At 39.8% G+C, this 12,384-nt stretch overlaps 2 protein-coding genes across 3 annotated transcripts; one reads left to right on the top strand and one right to left on the bottom strand.

The window, feature by feature from the left end:
- Positions 1-236: 236 nt before the first annotated feature.
- Positions 237-8,408, top strand: LOC122832267 (membrane frizzled-related protein). 2 transcript variants are annotated; one of them, XM_044118844.1, is made up of 15 exons: positions 237-681; positions 756-882; positions 1,600-1,708; positions 2,315-2,440; positions 2,608-2,772; positions 2,863-3,082; positions 3,376-3,506; positions 4,617-4,742; positions 4,820-4,896; positions 4,972-5,120; positions 5,212-5,342; positions 6,429-6,563; positions 6,827-6,954; positions 7,792-8,046; positions 8,146-8,408. In XM_044118844.1, the coding sequence occupies exons 2-14, from the start codon at positions 826-828 to the stop codon at positions 8,014-8,016; spliced, it is 1,779 nt and encodes a 592-aa protein (XP_043974779.1). In that variant the 5' UTR covers positions 237-681; positions 756-825; the 3' UTR covers positions 8,017-8,046; positions 8,146-8,408. The 2 variants fall into 2 exon arrangements, with proteins under 2 accessions (XP_043974779.1, XP_043974780.1); XM_044118845.1 differs by having other exon boundaries at positions 7,792-8,408.
- A 145-nt stretch (positions 8,409-8,553) lies between these two features.
- nudt8 (nudix (nucleoside diphosphate linked moiety X)-type motif 8) lies at positions 8,554-11,674 on the bottom strand. The gene is made up of 5 exons (XM_044118849.1): positions 11,628-11,674; positions 10,237-10,968; positions 10,002-10,134; positions 9,117-9,194; positions 8,554-9,022 (listed from the first exon to the last, which is right to left on the bottom strand). Exons 2-5 carry the CDS (start codon positions 10,965-10,967, stop codon positions 8,807-8,809), a joined length of 1,158 nt encoding a protein of 385 aa, XP_043974784.1. The 5' UTR covers position 10,968; positions 11,628-11,674; the 3' UTR covers positions 8,554-8,806.
- Positions 11,675-12,384: the final 710 nt, after the last annotated feature.

Here is a 12,384-nt window from a genome sequence, read left to right on the forward strand (position 1 = left end):
CTTTCGTTTTTAGTGACACTACCCCTTTCTGTTGAAGGATTCTGTTTTCAAAGTAAACCATTTACTCTCTAATAAGGCATTAAAAGGCAACTTTGCATATTCAAAATAACAGATTTGTTATTTCCAAACCAAGTTGCATCTATTACTAACTCAAACTTTTGAAATGAATCCTCAGTAACTAACACTGCGCCGTCTTCGCCAGTTGCCTAAAATTCTGTTTGTCCGTTCATGTTTGTTTGCACTCAAATGTTTGATCACCAGGCCGCTCTAGCTCAGGCATGCGACAGTATGTTTCTGTACAACTTAAGTGATACAAACATTTAGCAAACCCCAAACAGCCCCCCTCGCTTTAGTTTTTCCCTCCTTCTCAGGGCTTAGTCCTCTCAGCTGACACGGCTTTGCTGAGCACTGGGAACAACTTTCTGAAACCCTTTTGTAGCCTGTCCCATACAAGCAAAAACACACAAGTGAAATACTGAAAGTAAAGAACATCGAGGATGGTTATTTTGACAACTGCAGCTTAAAACTCTTTTCCTCTGAATTATCTTGGTTACATTGCTGATTTTCGTGAGAATTATGGTTATGGCTCACCAACAAAGGAATTTTATGTGCAGGAGGATCGAAGACTGGAAGTTTTCACAGTCAAAGAGGAGGCTAACTGTTTGGGCAAAATGCATGATGGTAAGAAAACTCTGAAAAATGTCCTTCAAAATTTCCAATAGAGAAACAGCTCTGACTTTGCGATGTCCCTCCAGATTTATTCCTAAAAACGGCGGACCATTGGAAAGGATTGCTGACCAGAATTAGAATTTCCCTTTGAGACTGATGATGTCTGATCTGAGCCAGGTCTCTGTTTACTCTGACTCTTCTGACATTTATAAGGTAAGCTGGAAAGCAATAAGCTGATGGTAGATAATTTGAATGTTGGTACTATTTAATTTTATGAGTAACAAGAGTGCGCCCAAGCCACAGTGAGAGTTACTGTCTACAAAAAGAGAAAATATGGAACAGTGCAGAGCACTTCCTGGAGTGGACTGCCTACTAAATATATGTTATATCTGGGCAATCCAGAGAGTATCAAAGACTCATCAAGAACATCTTAAGAGAACCCTGGACAATATCTAAGCAACATCTAAGGCCTTACCTGGCTCACTTTAGGTCAGTTTTCAAGATTCAGTAATATGAAAGACATTGGCCAAAAAATATCTTAATGATGGCTGTAAATGTTTCGAAAGATGTGCCTTCTATCGCATCTCAGCAATTATCCGTTTCTGACTTTATCCCCAAAAACATCTGGGTTATGCAGCTCTGGACTGGTGTGGTCAAAGTTAATATAAATCCATGATAATGTGGCATGACCGTTAACAGGCCGTTTATTTGTGAAAATCCTCTGATGTCAATTAATTGAAACAATTCTTTTCAAAGTGATGTTAAAAAACAAAACCAAACAAAAACGCAAGGTCAACATATTGAGCTAGATAAGAACAAGACAGTCCTGATGTACATCTGAAAGAGGAAGACTATGTTCCCCTATACTGTCTATTTAAGTTCTCAGTTAATAAAATCTTGTTAAAAGTAATTCCCTTTTCATTTCTGCAGAATGTGTTCTGTAATCCCGCTTTTGAGCTGGAGGGGGAGCAGGAGGATCGGGTGGACGGCTTCAGGACTTCCTCATCCACTCCTGAACCAATCAAACCCCCAGCAGCCAGTGCGTCAGCCAATCCCTGACTGACATTTCATTTATTTGAAGTTTTTAAAGTTTGGATTCACATACAATAAATTATACTGATGAGTAGCTCAACTAAGTGAGGAAATATAGAGAAAATTAGCTTACCTGTTTTATTGAATGTAGACTTGTTAGTTTTTTCATAACTGTGAAAACAGTAAAATCAGTCCATTACTTTGTGTTTACCTGCACAGAAAACTGAAATCTGACACTGTATCACATGAAATGTTTTAGTTTTGCTCATCATTTTACATTTTATTAAGCTACACTTCAAAAACACAAAATCTTACCAAGTATTTTTGCCTAATACTAGTGCAAATATCTTAGTACACTTAAAATAAGACAAAACTAACTTATAAGCAACTTCTCAGCAAGATATAGGCGCTTGTTTTAAGTCAATAATTTAATATAGATAAAAAGTACTAGTTCCACTATCAGATTATTTCACCCCACAAGACATTTTCCCATGTTGTAAGTGAAAAAATCTGCCAGAGAAAAAAATAACACTAGGTCAGATTTTGTGTTTTTGCAGTGTAGGAGGAAATTAAGTTATTTGAAACAGGATTAAATGCATAATCTGTCCTTCAGATTTTGTGGAAATGTGCTCCATGCGGCTCAGAGGCAGAGGTGGTGGGTGGGGGGCGGTGGTGGTCTCTGCTGCTGCCCTGCTCCTGCTAACAGCCATTGGACTGGCGCTGGCTCTTATTCTCACTCGTGAGTTCCTGCTGCACGTAGCTGCTCAGAATGCATCAAGTCATATTTAAAAATGACTGAGAGAATGGATGAAAGGACTTTAAAATGTCCACCACAGAGTGTACAGCAGACAAAAGTCTCTGTCCAGATGTATGTCATTCTCTCATAATGTCCTACTTTTCTTTTAGAGCTGAAAAGCCAGGCAGTGGACAATCACCTGACAACAAGCTCTACAGGCTTACAGAGCACAGGACATGAAGTGCCCCACACTTCAACCGCAGCACCTTTGAACAGAAGTCACATAGACAGCACAGCCATTCCACAGCCTGCTGTGATCCCCCAGTCTGAAACAAGTACATCCATCCTCAATCAACAGGACTCTCATTTCTTTCAGAGCATATTTGTTCTTCTCCTTTAATAAAATATTCCTTTCTGTCTCCCAGGCTGTGGCGGTGTCATGAATGACTCAGGGGGCAGTTTCAGTTCCCCAAACCACCCTGGATCCTACCCCTCAAACTCACATTGCGTCTGGGAGATCCGGGTCCCACCGCCACACCTGGTTCAGATCCGTGTTTCCTACCTGGCGGTGGAGGGACCCTCCCCCTGTCTGTTTGACTGGTTGGAGGTTCAGCAGCAGGTCGAGCAGACCTCAGTGTTCACCAGGTCGGTCAGGTTGCAGGCAGGATGAAAATCTAAATCTACCACAGTTTTATTACTTTAAGCTGCTTAATTGCAATGCAAGATTTACACCTCACTCTTTCGAAAGAAGTGTTAAAAGAATGACACAAGATGGCGCTAAAGATTTGCAAATATTTGTAGTCCTTTTGACAAAAAGTACTCCATGCAAAATTTTTATCTACTCAGGAATATGTTGACCTTTTGTGTTGTAACACGTTGGTAAAATATATGAATACTGGAAACATAGTAAAATGATTCAAGTGAATCTTTTTCTTCAGGTTCTGTGGTAACGTCGCCCCACCAACGATCAACACAAACAGCAGTACCGTGTGGGTCACCTTCCACTCCGACGGCAGCATCGCCGGCGCCGGCTTTGCTGCGCAGTACAGAGCTGTCTTGCCCACACAAAGTCAGTATTTGTTGCTCCAGTTCAGTGTTTTTCAAACAGGGGGCCTTGGCCCCCGGAGGGCCGCTCAAAAAGCTGGAGGGAAGATGAGGGGGATAAAAGTTACATGAAAAAAATTACATTTTAAATCCTTCATTTTATTTATTTATTTATTTTAGAAATGTGATCTGTTTTTCAATCATTATTGAAAGGCAGGGATGGAAGAAATTGCCTCTATTGTCCCAAAGAGGGCCACACTCATCTTCCTGATTGGCTGCTACTCAAACGTATCAAGTTGCTTTTCTCAGGCGAGCATATAGGAAGAGTGAAATGGAAAAGTTTACAAGAGTTAAGTAACAATTTTTTTTCTTCCTGTTGTGGAGGACAGTGGGGCAAAAAACCTCAACTATGGAAATTAAATCCAAATAGTAGAAGAGGATGAGGGCTACAGAAAAAGGAAAAATCTCAGAATTCTGCCTTTTTATCCTCAGAATTTTGACCTTTTTCTAAGAATTCTGACTTCTTTTTCAGAATTTTGACCTTTTTCTTAGAATTCTGACTTCTTTTTCAGAATTTTGACCTTTTTCTTAGAATTCTGACTTCTTTTTCAGAATTTTGACCTTTTTCTTAGAATTCTGACTTCTTTCTCAGAATTTTGACCTTTTTCTTAGAATTCTGACTTCTTTTTCAGAATTTTGACCTTTTTCTTAGAATTCTGACTTTTGATGTCAGATTAGTCAGAATTCTGAGATTCTAAGTAGAATCTCAGAATTATAGTCAGAAGATGACTAGAATTGTCTGACATCAAAATTCTAAGAAAATTATCTGATGAAAATGTTCCACCACAAAACTCATTTCCACCTAAAATTAGAAGATGTGAGGAGCTGAGGGGCATTTCTGTAAATGAATGCAATCATTATTGAATAGTGAATGAAAGTGAGAAAATAAAATCTAAAAGTTAATGTTTCTTTATAAATCTTGTAGCAATGTCTGTGAGATTTCACAGATTTATTTGGCCAGAAGCTAATGTTGTTTGGGGGTCCGTGGCCTGGAAAAGTTTGGGATCCCCTGTTATGTTTGAGCAAACTCACATTCATTTCCACTTTCACCCCAGGATCTCCTCTGTTTCCTTAGAGAGCTGCAGCAGAGAAGAGCTCATGTGTGATGGTGGCCGGTGCCTGCTGCCTGTTTCTGTGTGTGACGGTCATCCAAACTGTAATGACCAAACAGACGAGGCAAACTGTAGCCACAAACACAAAGGTGAGAGCACAGAAGCTGTTATAAAGCCAACAGGAATCTTTAAGAAGAAAGGATCTGTGATCACTGTTGTTTTCCAGAATGTGGTGGTCAGAAGTCTGGGCCGTATGGTTACCTGGCAAGTCCAAATCACCCCAGCCCTTATCCTCACCAACAGGTAATTCTGGAAACAACCAAACACACCCAGATTACAAATAAGTGGAAAAGTAACAGCCTTTGTTATGTTCCCCAGTTGTGCGTGTGGCATATATCTGTTGATGAGGGTCATGTCATCACACTAAACTTCAGGAACTTCAGTCTGGAGACGCAGGATGTGTGCGAGTTTGACTATGTGGAAGTTCATGACAGCAACAGCATTGGAGCCGGGAGAGTTTTAGGGAGGTAAGAAGTTCTTTAGCTGAAATATCCTTTGGGTTTTCCTTCACATGAGTTCAAGAGTTGAGCTAAGCCAGCTGTTGTGCCTCGGTGATAGGTTTTGCGGCACTACCTTCCCACCAGACCTGACCTCCTCAGGCCCACACATGACAGTGGTGTTTGTGGCAGATGAGGGCGTGGCAGACAGCGGCTTTAACGCAACATACCAGGCTGTGTCTGTGCTGAACAGTGAGTCTTTGCTTTAATAAAGTTAGTGTTCTTGTTTCTTATTATCCCTCTAATTTCACCCCCATATTTTCAAGATGGATCAAAAGAAAATAAGCTAATGCTTATGTATTTAAGTTACTGAAAAACTATCCAACCACTTGAAACTCCACTAATTTATTGTCAGATTGTACAACTTGAATTAAATAAACATTCATATTATTCATTTATTTGGAGCATAGAGCTAGTATGTGAGTGGTGATGATGGGATCATCGTTTGGATTTGTTCTAGTGCCTCTGTCACATGTTATAAGTAGAGTACACATTCCCCTTCTATGTGCTTGGATTTTATGTAATAGACCAATACAAAATAGTGCATAACATCATTTATAGCAAAGCAAGAACACTGCACATCACTATGAACACACCGTCAGCTTGATTTCTCATAATGAAGGCAGCATGCGGCTATAGGGATGATTTTTTTTTTTACAGCAAGGACGAGAACATTCAGCTAAATACAAATGGCCCTAGATTTAAGACTGGAGCTGAGAATTATGGAGAAGAATTTCAGTTCCTACATGTGGTGGTAGAGAAATACTGCAGCTGTAACTATTACCACTAACTCAAAAAGAGCTGAAATTTTTATTTGTAACGTTTCTGCAATCAGTGCATGTATTTCTATTCCCTTCACAGCTACTCGGCGTGTTGGTCTGTTACAGAAAAGCCCAATAAAATTATTGATGTTCGGTAACTAGGTTTTAATGCTAATGTTTCTGTCCTTGACATGTCGCAAGAGAAAGTGAAAAATCAAGATAACCTGAAACAGGGGTCCCCAACTCCAGTCCTCAAGAACTCCAGTCCTCAAGGGCTACCATCCTGCAACTTTTAGATGCATCTCTGCTCCAAAATTCACCAGAATTTGAATTCCCTCACCAGCATCCAATCAGCTCTGAAAAAGGCTGGTAATGAGCAGTTTATATGATCCAGGTGTGTTTCAACAGAGATGCATCTAAAAGTTGCAGGACGGTAGCCCTTGAGGACTGAACTTGGGGACCCCTGACCTAAAAGAATGCATATCATACCAACTTTGTTTTTGTTTTCTCTGATAAGGAACATGTGGCCCGAACCAGATCGCCTGCAGCACAGGGGAGTGCCTTCAGCAGCAGTGGCTATGTGACGGATGGAGCGACTGTTCAGACGGTGCTGATGAACAGGGCTGTGCTAACTCCACCTACCCTCCTTTCAGTGAGTCCATGTTATCACTGGCCTCAATCAAGAAGCACTGATAGTTTCTTTTGTCTGCTGCTGCTGAGCGGCTGACATAGGAGACAATCTGTTGTTCATAACAGGGTAAAGGAAATAGAAGAAGTTCATATACAAAAGATGTCCTAATTTAAATGAGTTCAGATTTCTTAGATTGTAAGAAAACTGAACTCTGATTTCTTACAATTTCTTTTTTGTTTTAAGATATTTAAGTATGCTTTTTTTTTCTCACACAATAACACCAGCTTCATCATGTGAGATCATAGAGGTGGAGATGTGTCAGGGCCTCAGTTACAATTTTACCTCATTCCCCAACATATGGCTGTCCATTGCTGACCAGAGGGAAGCCACTACACTCCTGCGACAATACCGGGTAAAAGTTACCTTAATAATGCATAATAATACCGGGGTAACACGCCTGAAATCTGGATCTTACTATGCCAATGCATTTTCTTTTACTTTATTGCTTCAAAGAGTCACAATAACTAGTTTGGAAAGAAAGAAAAAAACAAAATGTTTTGGGATGAACAACCACACTCATTCATGGATCAGACTATTTTTTTGGTCCATCTCAGGATAGCAATGCTTAACCATAATTTTTTAAAAATACACGTCTTAGTTTCTAGATAGTATTTAGGTATGATTACCCTTTCAAAGTGGTGGATTAGTCACAGGTAGTTCATGAAGTTAACCTCTTTGGACTAATTCTGTTTAGTGAAACTGGTGATTGTCCACATGAGGCTTATGCTATGGGTATTTGTCAAACATCTATAACAGTGTTTGGTGGCCATGTTTTGAATCTCTCTGACCAGAACTTAACTAGAACTTGTTAAACCAAAATAATGCACACTTCTTGCCTTAACGATACATTTCTTTTTGCCCAGTTGTATCCAGGGACACGAAGGACAAGAGTTAACTGAAGTATTCAACAGGCAAAGGATTCAGAAAATGTATAATATACCCATAATGTCTGTTTATGGGAGGTGATTATGAGCTGTAATTTGAAGTCACAGACTTATACTATAACCTTAACTTGTTCTTTGGTGTGTGGGGACTGGATGTCACTTATGTGTCTAGTTTGTTAGTTACAATCAAACTACTCAAATAAAGTAGACTTATAACATGTTTTATCAGTATAGACAATGCATTGTTTTTAACACAGGTTGTAGCCAGACAGCAATCATCAGGGTTTACTTTATTCTGTGGACAGGTGCTGATGGAGCTGGCATGCTTCGAGCCTCTACGGAAGCTGGTGTGTGGGATGTTTCTTCCTCAGTGCAGCCCTCAGGGTGGGGTCCTCCAGCCCTGCCGCTCAGTCTGCTCCTCCGCTGAGCAGCAGTGCAGCCAGGCCCTCGACCTCTTCTCCTTTAGCTGGCCTTTCAACTGCCACCTCTTACCAGACTCACAAGACCCCGTGGAGTGTTCACAGCCTTAAAGATTAAACTGCAACAACACATTTACTGCTGTAAAGGGGCTGAATATATTAGTGTTTTATTTAGAAAATAACTGCAGGGTAAGGTTGAGAAGTTCTTCAGAATTTAAACTTTGCTCTTTATCCTTCTAGAGGTCAGGCTAAATCTGCATGACCCTTAACCAAGAAATGATTGAATTCGCTGAGCAACGTGAGCATGAAGACATTTAAAGTGGCACAACTTTAAATAGACCTAAAACTAATGGTCCAAGTCTACAGATGAAGTAAGAAACAATTGTTAAGTGAACTGACTTTTCAGTTTCTTGCTTTAATGTCAATACTGTAAAAATAATAAAACACTTACATATTGCTTTAAAATATTTTTTCACTGCATTGTTCTTTAACAAATATGAAATGCCTTGATTATTTTGGATTTGATATCAGTCTGGGTTTGACCAACAAAGAAAAAAGAAAGTAAGCTCTTCTTCTATTCGTGCTTGGTTCACTATATGACATCACAAGTTTTGTTGTGTTTTAGTCATATATGGACCAGTCAGACACTTAAATATTCCACTTCACTTTATTAGTTAAAAAACAGAAGAAAAGCTTCAACATTGCCTTTCAGTGAGGTCAAAAAATCTGACTGCTGTCTTGATTCTTCATAACAGATTATAATATATAATCATCGAATGCATAGGAGAAAAGATCTGTCTCCTAACATGTTAATAAACACAAGATTATTAAACATTAGACTGGATGAAAGAAATCCAGATTTTCTTCACTGATTATTGATGTCTGCTACAAAAAGAAGCGTTCAGCTATTGAAAACCTCAGTAATAGATCCATATGGAGGTATAAGAAGTTTGAGAGTATGGTCCAGAGCGACTGCAGTCAGACCCCATACTCTGTGTTTGCCATTACAAAACACTGGCAGTGTGTATCCATACTTGTTGCCAGTACGAAAGTTTGTGTAGCCGCGATTCTGGGGATTGGACAGGTGTGACAAGGACAAGGTGAAGATCTCGTCCACCTGAAGAAAATACAGACAAAACAAGTTCAACTGAAGTTTTGAAGAAATGAAACAAACAAAAAAAAAAACAATCTTGGTTTGGATTTGACTGTACCTCCTCTGGGTTTGGTTTGAATGCCAACTCCTCAAGAGGACCAAGGTTAGCCAACACCGGAGCAATCATCATCCCTGACTGCAGAGCAATAACAACATATACTGTCAAGTCACAAGCCTTGAGCTTCCTTATATTACAACCAACTTCTCAGCTGGCTTTAAGTCTGGACTTTGACTGGGCCATTCTAACATCCAAACAAGTTAGAATTGTTAATTGCTGAATGGTGGACCTCTCAGTCAAGACATTTTTAGACTCAAGGAAATTTCTACCAATACCTCCCTGTTGCTTTGACTCTTTCATGCATGTTTGGGAAATCCTTGAATCTCACATGGCAACCATTCAGGTGTGCCTGAAACCTGCTCTCACAAACACCCCATATTTCCACAAAGCTCCTTTTTGGACTCTCTGCCTCACTGAGCTTCCCTCCTCTGCACCTTCCTCATTCAGCTTCCTCAAACTAGCAGCAATTAGCAAACACTTGGTGGAACTGCATCTCTTCTGAGCTCATCATACAAATATCTTCTCAGTCCAACACTCCTATGAACAGTTGTAAATGGATATTAAGCTTTAACATGCTGAAGGTGGAGTGTCGGAAAGAGCAGGAGCTTCTTAAAGAGACGGGTGCCAATTTCAAGTCACCAAATTGCAAAGTAGAATTTTGTTCAAGTCAGGTTAGTACCGCCCCTTTAATGATCTATAGTTTTTTTTAACTATATAGATCATATATAATTATGACCTATATATGATCATTAATACTATGTAATAATAATTACATAGTTATTATAACTATGTAGATATTACATAGTTATTACTTCTGTAGATTTAACAGGGAACAAATCAAAGTACCGTAAGCTTTCAAAGCAGATCAAAACACCTTCCACTCACTGTGTCCCTCAGAGGTTTCATGACACCCCAGACCCTTTCAGCTGGAATAGTAATTCCCAGCTCCTCTCTGGCTTCCCGCAATGCAGTGGCCACTACATCTCTGTCTGATGGATCACCCTTTCCTCCAGCAAAGCTACAAGGAGGACAGATAATATAATACTCTGTCTGCAAGTCAATGAAATGTGAAATACAGGAAAATGTTATTGTGTGTGCTTGTCTTCAGCCTCCCACTAACCTGACGTCTCCTTTGTGCTTGCCCTTCAGCGTACAGGAGCGCAGAGTAAACAGAAACGCTGGTTCTCCTTTATCGTAGCAGAGAGAAACCAAGATGGAAGCCCACTTCCCTTTGTTCTTTCCTTGAGCCTGGCCGGCCCCTTGTCTCACTTTGTCCATGTCGTACTGCTTCCAGTTGGCCTGCAGGATCTGTCGACATCTGTTTTCGTTCTCAGGGGAGAGACAGTCCTTCCAGGTGTCTGTTACACGAGGGACAGCCTGATGAACAGTTCTGATTTGATAGACGGAGTGATAGTGGGTTTGTGCTCGACCGTGGAACTGGTTGGAAATCCGGGGATTAAGTGCTGGCATTTTATAAATTGTAGGCCAGGAAGTTCTGTTGAATAAACAGTGCCAGAAAGTGCTGAAAACATAAGGTGCTTTGGTTTTGGCAGAGACCTGAGGTTGGTGATAATGGCTTTTCAGAATGGCTTTGGAAATGGGGGTTTCGGATATAAGGCCTTCCAGCTGATAATTCTCACTGTCTGTGCTGAAAGACGTCAGTTGAGAAGAACAGCATAAAGTCATAGTGTCTTTTTCATGGATTTGATCATGTCTTCTGGCATGAATGTGTCTTACTTCCAAACATGTTGAGTCAATGTGTTTAGAGAATGCAAAAATGCAAAATTCTTTTGACAGCTGCAGTGACTTTAAATTACAAACACAAACCAGTGTTCGTGGACCCCTGAACATTCTGTAAACAAAGAGAAAACATACAGAAATTAGAACAATGTACAGACAGGTTGTGCTAATTATTGACTCATCAGTATAAAAAAAGGTCATGAGAACCATATTACACATTGTTAAACGTGCAGACTGACAAATTATTAGACTAAAGAATACAAATGCATGCTATACATTTCCCTTTACATCACAATTATGTAAAACTTACTAATCTCCAATTAAAACCACCTGATAAAGTACGCTGTAACGTGACAAAATGTGATTTTTATTTTTTATTTTTGGAAGAGTTTATTAAGGCAAAGACATCATTTCAACAACCAGCAGATAAAGTTAATGGCCAAAAGTCAAACTCTGCTGCTACCTAACTTAATGTGCTTTACTTTATCTTGAGGCAAATATTTTGCAAATGCTGATATTCAAATAACGTAATAGAGTTATTTGGTAGCAGTCAAGACCTACTCTGTAAATCGTGCTTTCAGAATATCAATCCAAACTGGATAAGTTAGCAAAACATTAGCAACACAGAGAGCTAGCAAGCTAATGTCAACCGTTACATAGCTGAAAATTGTGTCTTACAAACTACGCCTATTCAACATAAGTTCAGAATACAAATACGACAAATAAATATATATATATAATAAATAAAATATTTACTAGAGTACAACGTACACCGAGAGCTGAGCATGTTCACACTGAGAAAAAAACAATACCTGGTTATTTGTCGTGCTACCCGGCTAGCTGCCCTTGGGTCCGCTCCTTTTTCACATAACGGCGCCAAGTGCAGTAGAAGTTATGGTCACTTTCGGCGAGGGAGGGGTGAACTTCTGTGCTCGTTCAACTTAACATTCTTTGCTTACGAGATGAATATGTAACATCTGAAAATGTTTTAAATATAGACCTTGTAATACAACTTATCAAGCACTTTTACTGATTCAATTTATTGACATTTTCATGAATTGGCAAAAATTCTTGTTGACATAAAAACAGCCCAGCTGTTAATTTCAACTGTGTAGTCTAAATGAAAACCACTAAATGTCAAAAGAGCTCAGATCTCAGGATATGAACCACAGAGTGTTCTGCTAACACAATTTGGACACTTATTTTGCAACATAAACAAATAAATAAAACATACACAAAGCTTATGGGAAGCAGTAGACCGGCGGTTTTCAAAGTGTGAGGCGCGCCTCCCCTGGGGGGCGCCAGAGCACTTTAGGGGAGGCGCGGTGCGAGGGAAAAAATAAACCGGAAAAGCTATCTGCTTGCTGTCTACTGATGTGAGAGAAACGTCTTTTACGCACACGATCAACTCTGTGGATTTAGGAAAAAGTTGGTACTGTGGGGTGCGCGTGTGGAGTGGGGATCAGTGGAAATGTTTCCCACCTTAGAGGATGTTTTGGCCAGTGATGTCAGTAACGTTACTGACGTC

The sequence above is a fragment of the Gambusia affinis genome, linkage group LG06, assembly GCF_019740435.1.
Source record: "Gambusia affinis linkage group LG06, SWU_Gaff_1.0, whole genome shotgun sequence".
Taxonomy (NCBI): Eukaryota; Metazoa; Chordata; class Actinopteri; order Cyprinodontiformes; family Poeciliidae; genus Gambusia; species Gambusia affinis.